This window comes from Eumetopias jubatus, unplaced genomic scaffold (assembly GCF_037043125.1).
Source record: "Eumetopias jubatus isolate StellerSeaLion01/CBP00866 unplaced genomic scaffold, mEumJub1_p1.0 scaffold_8, whole genome shotgun sequence".
NCBI lineage: Eukaryota > Metazoa > Chordata > Mammalia > Carnivora > Otariidae > Eumetopias > Eumetopias jubatus.
This window is the reverse complement of record NW_028274814.1, coordinates 19,538,787-19,556,130: the sequence shown is the minus strand read 5'-3', so window position 1 is coordinate 19,556,130 and position 17,344 is coordinate 19,538,787. Positions and strand designations below refer to the sequence as shown.

At 39.4% G+C, this 17,344-nt stretch overlaps 1 protein-coding gene across 1 annotated transcript in view; it reads right to left on the bottom strand.

The window, feature by feature from the left end:
• Positions 1-17,344, bottom strand: part of CUBN (cubilin) — a 271,439-nt gene that overhangs the window by 80,756 nt on the left and 173,339 nt on the right. Inside the window, exons 40-45 of the mRNA XM_028114080.2 lie at positions 13,006-13,203; positions 8,261-8,407; positions 5,947-6,137; positions 5,603-5,786; positions 1,651-1,825; positions 91-269 (exon numbers count right to left, since the gene is read on the bottom strand). Coding sequence (XP_027969881.2) covers positions 91-269; positions 1,651-1,825; positions 5,603-5,786; positions 5,947-6,137; positions 8,261-8,407; positions 13,006-13,203 — 1,074 coding nt within the window. The remainder of the gene's footprint in view (positions 1-90; positions 270-1,650; positions 1,826-5,602; positions 5,787-5,946; positions 6,138-8,260; positions 8,408-13,005; positions 13,204-17,344) is intronic.

Below are 17,344 nucleotides of genomic sequence, written 5' to 3'. Positions count from 1 at the left end.
AAGACTTCTCTAAAAATGGTATGATTTTTTAAAGTTTTATTATAGTCTGTCATAACTTTCTTATTAAATACAAAAAAAAAATGTTGTTACCTATAGCATACTTGATCTTGAACCCCACCTGAGCGGGGCTGTTGTCAGATCGGAATCTCAAATACATTACGTCTCCTGAGGACAACTGGCTCCTGGGCAAAGATCTCCCACAAACCTTAGAAAGCACTGGTGCATTTGAATCAGCCCCATCTCGCAACTCAAGGTAATTGGATGTGCAGCTAAAGAGGAAAGAAAATTCCATTTAATATAAAAAAGTCCATCACTTTGACGTATTTTCAAAATAAAGACTTCACCAACTTTCTCCAAGAGCAATATTAAATCATCATTTTTGTAGCAGAAGACACTATGACCGTCGTTTTAAGTGGTGTGTCGCTTGAGAATGCTACATAATATTTTTCTAATCATAATATGTTCTTTCATTAGTGGCTCCAAAAGGCAGGTGTTATATGGACCACATCAAAGAATGCTGGGGCGCCTGGGTGGCTCGGTCATTAGGCGTCTGCCTTCGGCTCAGGCCATGATCCCAAGGTCCTGGGATCGAGCCCCACATCGGGCTCCCTGCTCTGCGGGAAGCCTGCTTCTCCCTCTCCCACTCCCCCTGCTTGTGTTCCCTCTCTCACTGTGTCTCTCTCTGTCAAATAAATAAATTAAAAATCTTAAAAACAAAAAGAATGTTTTCTTGTCTTCCCTCCATATTCGTTTGACAAATACACAAGTCATTCTCAAATTAGCGCCTAGGAATTTCAAGAAAACAAGTACTTTGATTCACGTGGTGATAGGGCACATCTCTTGTGACAAAGACAAACTCTCTCTTGACAGCCCTGCCACCCAGGCTAGTGGAGAGTCTCAGCTGGAATGTTCTGTGTCCATAAGAGTGAGCGAGTATTTACCCAGTATTTCTTAAGAAAGTCAATCAGCCATTTAATGCTCACTGAGTGGGACCGTGGCATTATATCAGGTGCCCGTAAATAGTAAGCAAAAACTCTTGTACTAAGTTTTGTACCATACACATATTCTTGCAAATGTATACATACTTTTGTTAAATGCAGAGAAAAATTCAGGGGTTTCTTTTCAGTCAGTATGGTTATTCTTTTTGTGTTCAACGCAGTTAAGGCTTACTCCCTGGTTTGTAATCCCGTAGGAATTCTCATTAAAGAGAGGTTGGGAAATTGTACGGTACTTGCCTTAGTCCTTTCTCTGACACTGGTGACCCCTAGTGTCACGTAACACGAATTTCCGTTTGTTAAACAGATACTTTATTACTTATGACATTGAGTATGAGGCTGGGAAAATAAATATTCATCTACCAGAGACACTATATTTTTCCTGTTGGAGGAAGAATGGATAACATAAATCTCAAACAACCATCCTCAGTGTCTCTTGGAGGATGTGCGTGGTGTCAGGAGGGACAATGTCCGTGTACATAACCTGCTCAGCTAATTCAAGAGTGGCCGGCAGGCAATGTTTTCAGGCTCAAGGTGTAATGCGTGTCCCTTGCCCATTTTTTAGATTTCCTATGCTGAGAAAAATTATTCTCAAACATGACAGCTAGAGAATACTAAGTCTGAGTAGGAGAAAAAGGAAATGGAAGTGACCTACTTGGGTGTTTCTCCAATATTGAATTGATCTTCAAACTGCAGCCTTATGAGCTTTCCAGGAGGAGCAGCTAGGAGCCAAGTGCAATCAGCGTGCTGGGGGTAATTGTCAGGGTGGCCGGGGGAGGTCACATACCCCGCAGAATCCACATCGTGGATGTAGATATTGCCCCCACAGGCTGGTGAGAAACACAGTGAAATCAACCGACAGCCTGGGAAAGAGGACGCAATGCCACTATCTTTTTGTTTGTTTGTTTGCACTGTCTTATGTCTTTTTTTTTTGTAATTGAAATATAGTCGACACTCAATGCCACATTAGTTTCAGGCTCACAACATAGTGATTTGACAAGTCTACATGATTTCACATATATGTGGAATCTAAAACACACACACACACACACACACACACACACACACACACACACACCAAAAGCAGAAACAGACCCATAAATACAGAGGACACACTAGGGGTTGCCAAAGGGGAGGGGAGTGGGGGGAAGGGCCAGATGGGTGAAGGGAAGTGGGAGGTCCAGGCTTCCAGTTAGGGAAGGAATGAGTCATGGGGATAAAAGGTACAGCATGGGGAATACAGCCAAGCGTATCGTAAGAGCCTTGTACGGAGCCAAGGGTGGTTATACCTGTGGTGAGCACAGCATCACGTCTAGACTTCCCACTGGCATTTTTTAAAGTCTCTTTATCTGTATTTCCAACCTCAATTTCCTTTCATCTGGATTTACCCTCGTTCTCTTTTTAAGCAAAAAGGTTCTGAATTTGCGGTCAGGGGAGCTACCAAGTGTGTCACTTTCTAATTTGCCCAACTGTAAATTCTCTTAGAAAATTTCTCTCTTCCTTAAAGGCAACAAAATGCTTCTGGTGCACAGCGCATGCAGTAGAACATCATGGAAGCATTAGTATACATTTGCCACAGAGATAAGCACGTGAATGCTGTAGCATTTATAACTTCCCACTGACTGGGCAGTTCAACAGAAAGATGCGGAGATGGGATCTTGAGGTTTAAAAGACTAAGCAGATATATATTTGCACAGCTCTGTGGGCGTTCGCTCATTATGTTTCTTCAGGATTGAGATGCGTTTGAAGAGCAAGAGATGACTGGGGTGAGAGAATTTATTAGCCAGTTTCTGGAAGAAGATAAATGGGTTTTTTACACTTCTTTTCTAAAAAACCAAAGTATGTAAAAATACAGTCCAGGCCAGAGTAAACTGGGTACTTACAACACCAATGAAATGAACCTAATAAGTTAGCCTCACAGATACATGGCTCTGCTAAACTCTCTTGACATTTATTTTTGCTGTCATTCAGTCACTTATGGTCTTGAATTTTGCCATTACTCAGATTGCTTCTTGTCTCTGAACCCCTAAACTGCAGACTCTTCTGACTGCCTTTAACTCCCTTGCTCTCGGCTCTTCCTTTAGACTCACCTTGCAAAAAAACCCAATATCAAGACTGTATGCGATTCAAACCATTTGCGGAAACCAAGGCCTCCAAATGCGTGCTCTCCACTCTCAACACTGCAAGCAACCCTACTTTGTCACAGAAATATAACAGCTCTGTGGGACTTGACTCTCTGCCCTCAACCCTTCTTCTCCCCACTCTTTCTGGAGCCTCACCACGCCACTTCGGGTTCTTCAGAGCACGATGGAAGAAATCAGATAAGGACACCCCCTCAATTGGTTACCGCCCTTAAGAAATGTATCTGCATCTCTGCCTCCTTTGTCTTCCCCTGCACACCGTCTTCCTGTGCATCGGGTCGGCCTCCCACTCCACTGTCTCCTCAGGGACCGTGCTCTACGGAGGCCCTCCCTTTACCCTGTGTGCGCTCGCGCTCTCTCTCTCTCTCTTTCTCTCTCAATCCTGGTCCCCGCCCCCCTCCGTCTTGCTCCTCACATCCTCCCACTCATCACATGCTCAAGTCAGTTACACTCACCTCTGCTCTCACCACCCTTTCCTCCTTCCCCCTTCGCTTTTCAACCCCATCAAAGCACTCTGGTTGCCTCACAGTCCTGTACCCAAGCATCTATTTCATCTTTATTTTATGTCCACAGCATTTAACCTGGTTGATCACATCTCTCTCTCCTTTCAATTTTTGTCCCCCAGCTGTTTGGACACTGAGCTCCTCCTCCTTTCATCTCACACCATTCCTCCTTTGGTCCCTGGGCACCTCTTTCCAGGTGTTTTCCAGACACTGGAAGTTTGTAACTCTTCCCCCCCATCGTCTATTTCATCCATCTCCCCACCCCCTCCCCTTTGGCAACCACCCGTTGGTTCTCTATATTTAAGAGTCTGTTTGTTTGTTTGTTTTTTAGATTCTACATATAAGTGAAATCAAATGGTATTTATCTTTCTATGACTGGCTTATTTCACTTAGCAGAATAATCTCTAGGTCCATCCATGTTGTCCCAAATGGCAAGAGTTCACTCTGTTTTCAAGGCTGAATAATACTCCATTGTGTGTGTGTGTGTATATATATATATATATATATGCACACCACATCTTCTTTATCCACTCATCTGTGAATGGACAATAGGTTTTGAAATCAAAAGAACTTTAAGTCTAATAGTAAAGGCAGAAAGATGGGGAGCAGGTAATGGCCATACCATTCCTATATAAAAAGAGGGTCCACAAAGGAATAAAAGAATCATAGCATTTATAAATAAACCCTTAGTGTACCTGAATTATCACCAAATATTGACTTTAAAAACGTAACTCAAGACTCTATCATGGGAAAGTAGAGTTCTGTGGGACCAGCTGATGTCTACTCACTAGACACAAGGCACTGTTCACTCTACGAAGCCTCAATGCCCAGTGACATTCTGCCCAGGCAGGATTCAGCAGCCGAGCTCAGCAGAGAGATAGAGAGGGGTAACAAACTCTCAACCTATAAAGTAATGGTGCTGGCATTCACAGAGCTGTCTTTCAAGGCTCCTTCCAAATGCCAGAGCTGTATGTAGTGGGAAGTAACAGAAGTACATTCCCCGTAATCATGGAACCTATCCAAGCTATTAGATGATTTTCTGTGTCATTTGGTAGACCTTTATTTCTTCTCCTCTTCCAGAATAAACAAATTATGCTGACATTTTAAAATCTCATATTTTAGAGAATATGCAGTAAAATATCGATATAAAAATTAGATTATTTTTTATTAGATTATATTAGATATTATATAGATACATAAAATTTAGATTAATATGTTTTTTAAAATATACTCAGGAATCTGGGATTGTGGTCATATGATTATCCTGAAATCCATATTATCTAATTTGGGGGGGAAAAGCAAAGATCTGTTCTCTGCTAACATTACTCTCTCTTTTGAAACTATGCTTATTTACTTATTCAATTAAACATTATATAAAAATAAATGTCATAAAATTAAGTCGTTACAGCAGAATTAAATATAATTTTAATCAAGTATAATTAAGCAAAGGTAATTAAAGATCACTGTAATATATAATTAAGTGGGTAATAACAGAATCAAAGGAATATGTGTTCATTTTAAAAGAAAGCATACAAATGATTATAAAACAATGTAATTATCATTCTTACAATGTTTCCATAACTGAGTGTAACTTATAATTAGACATGGTATAATAGAAAGGACTAAGAAATATCAGGATATCTGTAAGATCAGTTTAATTTATACTTATGGAGAATTTTACTTTGTTCATTCTCTTGATAAGTATGCTTGGAAAAAATCTAAGCCTCATTTTACTTATCTGTAGAACAGAAATGATACCTTCCTTAAAAAGTAGCCATGATGAGATACTGAATGTATCAGGAATATAGTAAAGTACCTGAAAACAGGTCGCTATTCTTGTTAAATTATTATTCTTACCTTAGAAAAGAAAACTTCACGCATTTTTTCCTCAGATCTATTTAAACAAGGAAGACCAAGCAACTGCAGGAAAAATATGGGCGTTATGCTTTGTGAAAATACTTACCTAAACTCTTTGCCTCATATCTGATCTTAAATCCTTGCCCTCCATTACTAGCATCAGAAATAAACTGAACAAACATTTGATTATCTGAGGTGAACAGAGTGGATGAAGGATGACTGCCACAAAAATGACCATTTCCTCCATGGAGTCCCAAGGGTGGAGAATAGGTATCAGGTCCATTTTTCAGCTAGGAACACAAATTAAAATTGCATAAATTCCTTCATATTGAGAGAGATGGAGTGCCCAAGTCCTATCAATTTATGTCCCAGGAGAGAAGAATCACCGTTTTGTTTTTTGAATGAAGACTGCAAAGATAATAATTAGAAAAGGTAGCAAGCATGACCTACCACCAAGTAGTCCCCCTGACTGCAAGAAGAATCTCCATTTGGAATCTGGAAGGGCTGTTCAAAATGGACAGCAATGGTCAGACCACTCTGAACCAGAATGTGCCAAGAGCAGTTGAGGTTGGGACTGTAGGTCTCCGGATACCGAGGGGATGTGATAATCCCTCTGTCTGCATGCAAATATCCACCACAACCTTTCCAAGAAGAAACAAAGGTAATTTACTTAAGTGACATTTACAATGGGATTTTTATGCTTTCCTGTTTTTCTTGAGGATTTTTAAAGTGTAGGCAATAGAAATGTGGTTTGAAACTAACTGGGACCAAAGTATAAGAAATGATTACCCCAACAAGCATTTGCTGAGCACAGATGACAGGGTACTCATCTTGTGGTTTCTCCTAAGATTAGGATACGGAAATAAGCAACAGAGACAAATTACTTTCAGAAGCTTACTTTATAGACGAGTAAGACGTACAATAAACACATATATAATATGTGGGATGGGGATAAACTCTACAAAGAAAAGTTAATAGGGGGAGGGAGAATGGCATAGTATTGTCTGGGGAAGTTAGAGAAGGCCACGGTGTTACGGTATCACCTGAACAGAGACCTGAAGAAATGAGGGATCAAGCCATACGGCTTTGTGAGAGAAGAGGGTTCCAGTTCAGAAAACACTTGGTGTAAAGGCTTGAGTGGTACATCATGCAAATCAGAATTAATGAGACAACAGTGAGTGATCCCAAAGAAAGCAGGGCTAAGTCATTCAGGAAACTGAAAGGACTTATTTTAAGTAAAAGAGGAAGACATTCAAGGGTTTTGAGCATCAGAATGGCACGACCTGACATAGACTTTAAAAGCATAGCTCTGTCTGCGATACTTGGACTGTAAGGGGGGCAGGCAGGGAAACGCACAGGCAGGGTGTCCGATAAGGGGATGACTGCCTGAGTCCAAGGAGAGATGATAGATAGGGCCTGGACTAGGGTGGTAGCAGGAGAAAGGTGGGGAGTGGCTGGGCTCTAGATATACTGGGAAGGTAGAATCATTATGATTTGTTGATGGTTAGGACATGGGGTGTGAGCGAAAGAGAAGGATCAAGAATGACATCAAGATTTTTGGCTTAAGCAACTAGAAAGAATACACTTTCCATTTATCAAGATGGTGAAGAGTGTGGAATGAGCAGGTTTGGAGGGTGGAAGGGGGTGGGAAAGCAAGAGTTCAGGTTTCACATGTTAAATTGGAAACACCTTCCAGACATGCAGCTGTCCAGCGTGTGGGTGTGCACGCGCACACACACACCTATGTACATTTATACGTGCACACGTACATCTGTCATACCCATGAACAGGAGAGAGAGAGAGGTTGGAAGAGGAAGAAGAGAGTGGATGGAGGGAGCAGGCATTAATTTGCCCATTGTCAGGGGCTGAGCAACTCAACGAGGGAGGGCAGCGAGTTCACACAACCACTTAAATCACAGGTGGAAATTTATCATAGGTCTAATTTCGAAGCCCATTCTCTTAAACCACTATGCAGTCTGCTTCCGTGAGTGTGAAGAAGATAATTTATCTTCCATTGCTCCCTACTCTCTAAAAGACATATATAACAGTGCAGGAAAATATTAGATAAATTTTTAATGTCTATATCGAGAGTCTACTTTAAAATTATGTTTTTTGCTTAAAAGCACGAGCGTCTTTCGATGTTCCATATTTCATGGACTACTTCTTTAATTTTAATCTTATTTGGCTTTAAACTTATTATTGGACTGCCCATTTTATCAAGGTTTGAAAGTCTCAATCATACTGCACATGATCGCCACCCATGTATTGTGCACATTCTCTGACTCATCAAACTTATATTTCAAGAGAAAAAAATTCTTCCAGCCAACCCTCCAATGAGTGGTTTAAACCAAGAGCTTTCTGAAGGTATCTTGTTTTCCTTTGTCTATTTCTTAGACTGAAGATTACTCTGACATCGTTCCTTCGATGTGTTATGGATAAGTGCTGTCTAGTTCTGTTCTAGCTGAAGCCCTCGGCTAGGCTGAAAAATTGTTTTAAAGATCTCATTCTTGGGCCTACCAGAACACAACTCCTTTTTTTGGGTGGTGGGGGGGAAGATGTCCCACCCAGAGACCTGAAGGCAGGGGATCCTTATGTACCACTCGGCCACCGTTTTTTGGATCGGACTCAGTAGCTGACACAGGATAGCCATCCAGAGGCTGGGCAGAGAACCATGTAAAAAATAAGCAGAGTATACTAGAGAAAGAGAGAGAGAGATGATGAGGTGAGATGACATGACATGACATAAAAAAAACGAGCATATTACTTTTGTGAAAGGATGCATTGAAGCCCGCTCCAGTTATACTGAAGTCCGAGGTAAGCCGGATGAACATGTACTCTCCAGTGGACCGGATGGGTCCAGGGATCTCTCTGCCACAGAGAACTGCAAGCTGCGGGGCCAGGTTACTGTCTCCTACGCCAAAGAAAGGAAATGTCAGCAGCAGAATGCGGTGTCTTCAGAATCTCCTCCACCATCCTTTGCAACCCAGACAAAGCAGCTCACACATTTTTCTCAGAACATCACCCATCCTAGGAGATCATGAGGTTCTCAAATAAAAGGACACTCCAGGAGTTACATCATTCTGGCTCCAGCTCCTAATCCTGCTGCCTACCTTTTGCTTTACCTTTTATGTTAAAATCTCCTTTGACAGTTCCCACTGTCTTTTTAAAAACTGGGTGACAGTTTTCCCTGGCACTAAAACTCAAAATCAGGGTACATGGAGGTTGGGAAATTATGGAGGAGCAGTGCTGACATGTATGTTAGAGACTCAGCTAAATCACTCTGATCGCTGAAGGTCAAGTATCTAAAAGAGAATTTCAGCCTCAGATCCTACACTAATGTTGTAAAGCCATTTGCCAAGAGGTGTGCTATGTTTATATGACCCTCTCTTCAGCTCCAGAGGGTTTTTTAGTTGTGACTGTGTTTTTGTGGGTTTTTTAAACTTTCCATTTGTTTGATGTGGTTTATTCCTTTTGCTATTAAAAGAACATACTTATGTCCACTGTGTGGAGGATGAAAAAAGACAGTTTCAGCAAGTGTGCCCTCCAGGGAGAGAAGCAAAGGACAACTGGGTCACCTCATGGTTCTTTTTCCTTTTTACTACTCTTGGATATAAGCAACTTGGAACAAAGCCACAATCAAAGCCAGAGTAGAGCAAAGGAAATTATAAAATATTTGGATTCCTTGGCTGGGAAAATACATGGTTTTCTTCTCCCTCTAAGGAAAATAATTAATAAACTTCAAGCTTATAAAAACCAAAAAACAGAATAGGAGACATGAGGAAATTTGCCCCTTTAACGCAACCAGCAAAATGAATCCCTTTGACATTGATCACCGTCTAAAACTCACTCATTATTAATTACTTCAGAAAACAGGGTATTGTCTGGGATTACAAATTCAATGGCATAGCTATATGAAGGAGATGCTTGAAAGGTATTCTTTGCAGGGTTTCTGGCCTCTGGAAATTTTTGTGTTTTTTACAATTCAAAAGTTTCTCTCTGTAACTCCTTTTGCACTGGCTATTTTCACTGGGATATTTTGCTACACATTTTGCCCCAAATTGTTTCTGTTGACTTATTCTCTGTCTATATCACAAAATGTTGAAGTTTATTGTACATTGGTATTTATATCATAGGTGCATATTTTCTCTCTCAGTGAGACGGGGTAGGGTCTACTGATTTTTATTTCTTTTCTAAACTTCACCTCAGACTGTCTGATGAAACAATGCTTATCTCTAAATAATTACTTATTGGTTGCCTAACTGATGAGTTGGTAGATAACCCAATAACCATCTGATGGTTTGTTTCTCCCCCCAGTATCCATAGTAAATACTGAGGTATTTCTAGAACCTTCTACAACTTTACCATATGGATTGTGGCAGGGATGAACCTGATTTTTAAAGAGAGGGGAAAATCAAATGTAAAGAACCAGGGCTACAGGGTAGTCTGGTGATTCTCTTTCTACTCGAGACCCCTCATTTTAGAGATGTGGAAACCGAGGCCAAGATTACCAATAGCTGACATTTATCAAGCAATTACTATTACTACTTTGAGTGCTTTACATGTAATATCAAACTGTATCTTCACAATAACACTATTAGGTAGGTATTTTTATTATCTCAATTTTGTAAGGAAACAGTCTTAGGAAAGATATATAATTTGCCCAAGGGCACAGAGTATAGAAGTCAACAGGGATTTAAAACCCTCGCTAAATAACTCCAGATGCTCAAACTATGCTATTAGATTTCTCTAGGATCACAAAGGAAGTACATTTTATATCTATAAGTAATAGAAGGATTACTGGTTTTTGACAAAAGTATTTTTTTGCCTTCCCCCCCTTTTTCTTTTCTTTTTTTTTTTTCCCCTAGGGCCAATGTAGTTTCACAGAACCTCAATTAGGGGGAATCTTAGGTATGTAAAATTTGTTGGTACGTGGTCTGGAAAAAATGGATTCAGTCTTGAACCATCACAATCCTGTAAAAAAAATGAATAAGCAGGTGAGAGAGTGCCTCAGGTCTCCCAGGAAGGTGCAGGGCCCTCTCTGGGGTGGCCCAGGAAAGTCCACAGCCCGCTTGGGGCCAACAGCCACAAGGCTGAAGGCCTGTGATGACTGGTCAGTGGCACAAGTGGCCTCTAAGTATTATTGCTTGTGGTCAATGGCTTTAGATATTTGCTTCAGAATGTGATATGCCACTGCTACTCAGAAGCAAAAAAAAAAAAAACCCTGTCTGAATGAAAAACGAACAATTGGAGTGGGACTTGAAATTTCATTCTAAATGTAGACTAAACACTGCAAATGAACAAAATACCCACCAACCGCTACAGTCGGCACTCAATAGCTACTTCTTGAATGAGTAAAGAAACATATGAGGAACTAATGAGCCTATTCAGTACCTACTCCTGTTGTGAATAAAAATTTCTTTCGATAGGTCACACTCCAATTTAAAACACTGTCATTGTTTTGGCATATAAGTCAATTTGCTGAGCTCCCAAGCTCTATGTCTCAGTAGGAACACTTCCAGTCTATAAAATTTATGATGAAACCTATTTTAAAAATATCTCTAGCAAAGTAAATGGAAATCTAAATTAAACAATTCTGAATTCCACATCTATAAAATGCCAGGACTTTTGCTGGGAATTTTGCATGTATTATGTTCCCTGATATAACAATTCCAAGAAGTAGATATCGGTCTCTCTTTCACAGACAATAAAACAGACTTGGAGACATTTAGTATTTTGTGCAAGGTCACACAGAAGAAGAAGAAAACAACTCTCAGGCTTCAGGCTTCTAAGAAAAACTATTGGTGAAACAAAAAGCAACTCAATAGAAAGTGAATGTTAAAAGAGTAACCATAATTTACTTCATTAATGGAGTTACCTACTGAAGATATTTTTTTAAAGTTTCTACTTGATTCTACTTGAACACTCAGAATATGTGTGCAAGGACACACTCATTTCATTACATGAAAAGTTTTAAATTTTAACATCCACAGGAATGCCTTGATGTGAGAAAAGATGATAATTTCTCTGGGCAATGTGCTAATAGCTGATGGTTGATAGGAAAAAGGGGAAAAGTTAAGATTTATCATCTTACCTCATTTGTATGTTTGATTTGAGTCTTTGTGCCCAGCCTCAACAAAAGGAAAATAAAGCACTTCTGCCATTTCCTAACTGTACTTCATGAGAATCTAGGGTTGAGGGGATGAGGGAGATAAGAACTTGCATACGAGTAACCTCTGGGCAAAAAGCAAACACATGTTTGGTCCACAATATGCTCTGAAGCATTTTTCATTAATTTCCAAAATCTAACAATTGGGAAATTCATAGAAAATTCTGTATCTTTCATATCTCTTAGAAGACAGGAAGCTAAATAACACTGAGCCTGCCTTCTTAGCAGCTGCTCCTTTAACGCTGTTCTCCAGTTTAACACTTCCCTAGTTATGTTCCCTGTTGTCTAGGTAGGCATGTGAGGTCTTAATGTCTTTATCATGGTGGGTAGTGGTTCTCAAACTTTAGAGACTATCAGTATCATCTGGAGGCAGGGACAAGGGTCAGGCAAGTGAAGTACTCGCATCACGGGCAACATTCAGGGAGGGGCCAAAGACCTTAGAAATCAAGATAAATAATATTTTAGTGCAATATTTTAAAAATTAAAATTTAATGTAAAATGGACAAAATACCAAAATTTTAAACCAAGGTAGAATCTGACCCTGCAGTTTGCACAATTCTGCCTTACTTTCCTCACCCTAAACACGGCCCGCCTGGAAGGTTTTTTAAATCACAGATCTAGGACCCATCCGGAGAGTTTCTACTTTAGTAGGTCTGGGGTGTGGCTGAAAGATTTGCATTTCTAACAAGTTCCCTGGTAACACTGATTCTGTGGGGGCCGGGTCTGAGGACCACAATGTGAGAAACACTGATCAGAGGATGGGGCTTTCCTCTTCTCCAGCCGTGTGAATTGTGAAGCACAATTTTGTACATGTTGCATCTTAGTATTATGCCACTAATTGCATTGCAACACCACACCTGTGCATAGAAGAAAAGATGAAAAATGTTAGCCCTTAATTCTGCCTATTCTACCCAAAAATTCAGTAGACAAAGAGAATGGAATATATTGCAATTATTTGCAACTTTTTCACACTTGGATCTGAAAGCCATAGGTCTAAAATATCAAAATTTATCTCCAAGACCTTTCATCAAGAAAGCAGCACCACCTGGAAACTCAGACCATTACTTCCTACTTAAGCTAAAGGTAGGGCTTTTTCTTAGGAATGTAATGCTGTCCCTGACATAGTATGTGCATTCGTTTGTTACAGAACATTTAATACTATCCTTACATTCTTTAGAGATTGTAGCCAACTCTGGTACTGGGTGCCTTCACTGACCATGGTATCTGGGAACTTCCGTATAAAACGGATGGAGACAGCGAACAAGTATTATCATAAATGAATGTAACTAAATATGTGTTAGGGCTGAAACTTGGCCTTTTTGTTTTGTTTAAATGTTTCTCACCATCTCTTATCACAAGGTTGTCATAGTCACAAGTTCTGTGAGCTTCGATGTCCAGGGAAAGGATGTTGAGTTCCACAGTAGAATCTGGAGCCTGAATAAGCCACATGCAGTCAACATTGTTACTGTAGCTTTCGGGCCACCCTGGGGAGAAGAGAAAGACTGGCGCATCTCCTGTCCTCAGGAAGCCACCACAAGCACCTGTTGAAGAAAAAATAACACCTATGAAATACCTCCCACAGGAGAGAATGTAGCACGTTCATTTTAAAGTGGCGGCCCTGAACCTAGGGGAAACAACCAATTAAAACAGGGTTCTCAAAGAAATCTAGAAAGATTTTCTTAAACCTGCTGACTCACACAGCTGTGATTTCCCTTAATTGATTTTTTTGTGTGGGGAAAAACACACTTTATTCTGCTTTTCTCACCATAGTTTTGTCACACAGCCCATTTATTGATTAGTGTCTGTTTTGTTGAGCATGAAGTTAGTTCATGTAGAAGACCCTATTATGATTCTTTGTTACTATTATTTATGTTTCCTCTGGACTTCAATCTTCATTTTTTCAGCATAGCTATTCACCATGTAATTTATATCTGGGCAACCATGAAATAGTTTTCAATTTGGTAAAATGTATAACAACAGCTTTTATTTCTGACTCAGTTTGTTTAAAATTAGCTTTATTGAACTATTCTGTAGATCTCATAAAACTTACCCTTTTAAAATATACAATTCAGTGGGTTTTAGTATATTCACAAAGTTCTGTAACCATCACTGATCATTTTAGAGCACTTTCACCATTCCAAAAGACACTTCAAACCCATTAACACTGATAGCTTGCCTGTTTTCCACTCTAGCAGTCCATGGGAACCACTAATTGGCTTTCTGACTCTCTCTATGGATTTGCCTGTTCTTGACATTTCATGTATATATATTCATACAATATGTGATTAGCTTTTGTGGTGAGCTTCATTCACTTAGCATCATGTTTTAAAGTTCATTCGTATTGCAGCAGGCATCACATCAGTATTTCCTTCATTTCCCTTCATTCGCTCATTTCCTTTTTTAAGGCTGACTAGTACTCCACTGTGTGGATATACCGCACTAAATTTTATCAGCTGTTTGACATTTGGGTTATTTCTGCTTTTTCACTATTCTGAATAATGCCTCTATGGACATTCGGTGTTTAAATTTTTGTGTGGACATATGTTTTAATGCCATTAGGTATACGACTAGGAATTTAATTGCTGGATCATATGGTCACCCTGTGTTTCCATTTTTTTTTAAAGATTTTATTTATTTATTTGAGAGAGAGAGAATGGGAGATAGAGAGCACGAGAGGGAAGAGGGTCAGAGGGAGAAGCAGACTCCCTGCTGAGCAGGGAGCCCGATGTGGGACTCGATCCCGGGACTCCAGGATCATGACCTGAGCCAAAGGCAGTTGCTTAACCAACTGAGTCACCCAGGCACCCTGTGTTTCCATTTTTGAGCAACTGCTAAACTGTTTTCCAAAATGGTTATACCTTTTTATATTTTTACCAGCAATACACAGGGTTCCAATTTCTCCACATCCTTGCCAACACTTGTTATTGTTTGTCTTATTGATTATAACCGTCCTAGTGAGTGTTAAATATATGTTTTCTAGTATACCACTTTAATTCACTCATTCTTCTTTTTACTATATATTTTTTAAGTTATTTTCTCAGTGGTTGTCTCAGGATTACAATTAGCCTTTTAATTTGAATCAGTGTAGTTTGGATTAATATTAATTTAGTAGTTTGAATAGTATACAAAACTTTGCTCAGATATGATTCCATTCCAACCCTCCCATCCTTTGATGCTATTATTATCATAAAAATTATATATTTAAACATTACAAACCCATCAACATAGTTTTATAGTCATTGCTTGATGTCTTTGAATCAGACAGAAGAAAAGATCTACAAACAAAAGTACATTTATAACATCTTCATATTTACTTACGGCATTACTTTACTGTTTAGTAGTAGTGAAAACATGCTATAGTACTTTCATTTCAGCCTGAAGACCTCCCACTAGAATTTCTTGTATAGTAGATCTGCTAGCAATAAATTCTCTGAATTTTCAATTTATCTGGGAGTGTTTTAATTTCTCCTTAGTTTGGAGGATAAATTTGCTAGATAAGGATTTTTTTTTTTATCAAAGATTTTATTTATTTATTTATTTGAGAGAGAGAATGAGAGACAGAGAGCACGAGAGGGAAGAGGGTCAGAGTGAGAAGCAGACTCCCCGCTGAGCAGGGAGCCCGATGTGGGACTCGATCCCGGGACTCCGGGATCATGACCCGAGCCGAAGGCAGTTGCCTAACCAACTAAGCCACCCATGCACCCTAGATAAGGATTTTTAATCAACAGTCTTTTTATTTCAGCACTTTGAATATGTCATTACACTGACTTCTGGCCTTCACGGTCTCTGATGAGAAGGGAGGTAGTAATCTCATTGAGGACTCCTTTTCTTTGATAGGTCACTTTCTCTTGGTCTTTTGAGGACGATCACTTTTTCTCCAGCTTTGATATTTTGTGATGTGTCTAGATGTGGATCTCAGTGAGTTTATCCTATTTGGAATTTACTGAACTTCTTGGATGTTGGAGATTGGATGTGTAGATTAATATCTTTTTATCAATATTTGGACACTATTTCTTCAAATATTCTTTGTTCCGCTTTCTCTCCCTCTTCTTCTGGGATTCTCATTGTACATATGTTAGTATAACTGATAGTTTCTGAGGTTCTGTACAGTTTTTTCAGTCTTTTTCTTGCTTTCTAGCAGACAGGCTAATCTCAATTGATCTATCTTCAAGTTCACTGATTCTTTCTTCTGCCTGCTCAAAGCTGTCCTTGAGCTTCCCCAGGGATTTTTTTTTTTTCCAATTATGATACATTTCAACTCTAGAATTTCTAATTGGTTGGGTTTTTTTCTTTTAATAATTTCTATCACTTTATTGATATTTTCTATTTGGTGATACATTATTCCCATATTTTCCTTTAATTCTTTAGACATGGTTCCTTTTAACTTTTTAACGTATTTATAATAGCAAATTCAAAATCTATGTGTGTTGGAATATGTCTTTAAGGCTCTAGCAGGCAGTTTACAACTCTGCCTTAGACTTTGTTTCCTGCTTACACAGATCCTCAAGATCATATAGAGGTAAGAGTTTAGGGCTTTCTTGTGTCTTTTCTTGGACATGGGTACAGCCCTGCACATGTGTGTGGCTTTCTAGTTTCCCAGATGTATGTCAGAGTTTTCCAAAGCTCCCTATGAATATCTCATTCCCCAGGTTTTTCCTTTTACAGTTTTATTCAGTCTCTTGTTAGCTGCAGCTGGTATCACTGCCACATGCAATTGTGATGTTAAACAATTGCCACTGATTGTTTTCCACAAACACACTGGGGATAGGGCTATTGGCACTGAGCAACCTCTGAGGCAGGTCAAATGAAGACAAGTCCTGAGAATGCAGCTCTCCTAGGAAGTTGCCAGATAGGTCAGATTATGGTAATTCCTAGGAAATAGGGTGTTTTCTATAGCTCCAAACCTGTTCTACCCCTTCTAATAGTTCCTAGGCTGCTGGTTTTCACAGCTACCATACTTGTGAGGATACTGAAAGGCAACTACAAAGCTGAGGCAAGGGGAGAGATGGAAATAGGGAGAATTAAGATGCCAGAAAGTTGACTCTTTCACTGAGATTTGGCCATCATCCTTGAATAAACACTCTTTAGACTGTAGCAAGTTTTGATTAATTTCCAGAGTTCTCAAAAGTTGATTTTGACAATGTTCTCATTGTTTTTACACAGGAATGGATTTTCAGAGATCCTTACTCCACCATTCCAGAGGTTTATTACTTTTATATCAGTACATGTTCGAATCTTACTAGGACCACCAGGAAGTGAGTGTAAAATTTTATAGGACTACATCCTAATTCCTTTATCCTATTACTACATAGGCTACAGAAGTAAAGAAAAAAGAGACAAATGAGAGCAATTTTCAAGTGAAAGGCTGACTATTACTCAGTGTCTTCAAATGTTAAGATTTTCCTCTATGTGAAATATTTCTTATCTTGAATTTATAAAAGGCAGTTGTCGCACTATGGGTCATTAGTCTTTTTGATCAAATATTCATTTATCCTCATTTCCAAACATGTGGTGAAATTACACATCCTGATACTTTTGTGGTTGAATGAGGTCATTTGACCAGTTTGAGCCAATGACTTACGAGCAAAATGACTTGTGTCACTTTTAAGATGAGCACTTTTACACTGAGATGTGCCAGGGCTCTCTGTCCTCCTGCCATGATCACAGTCAATGCCCCAGACA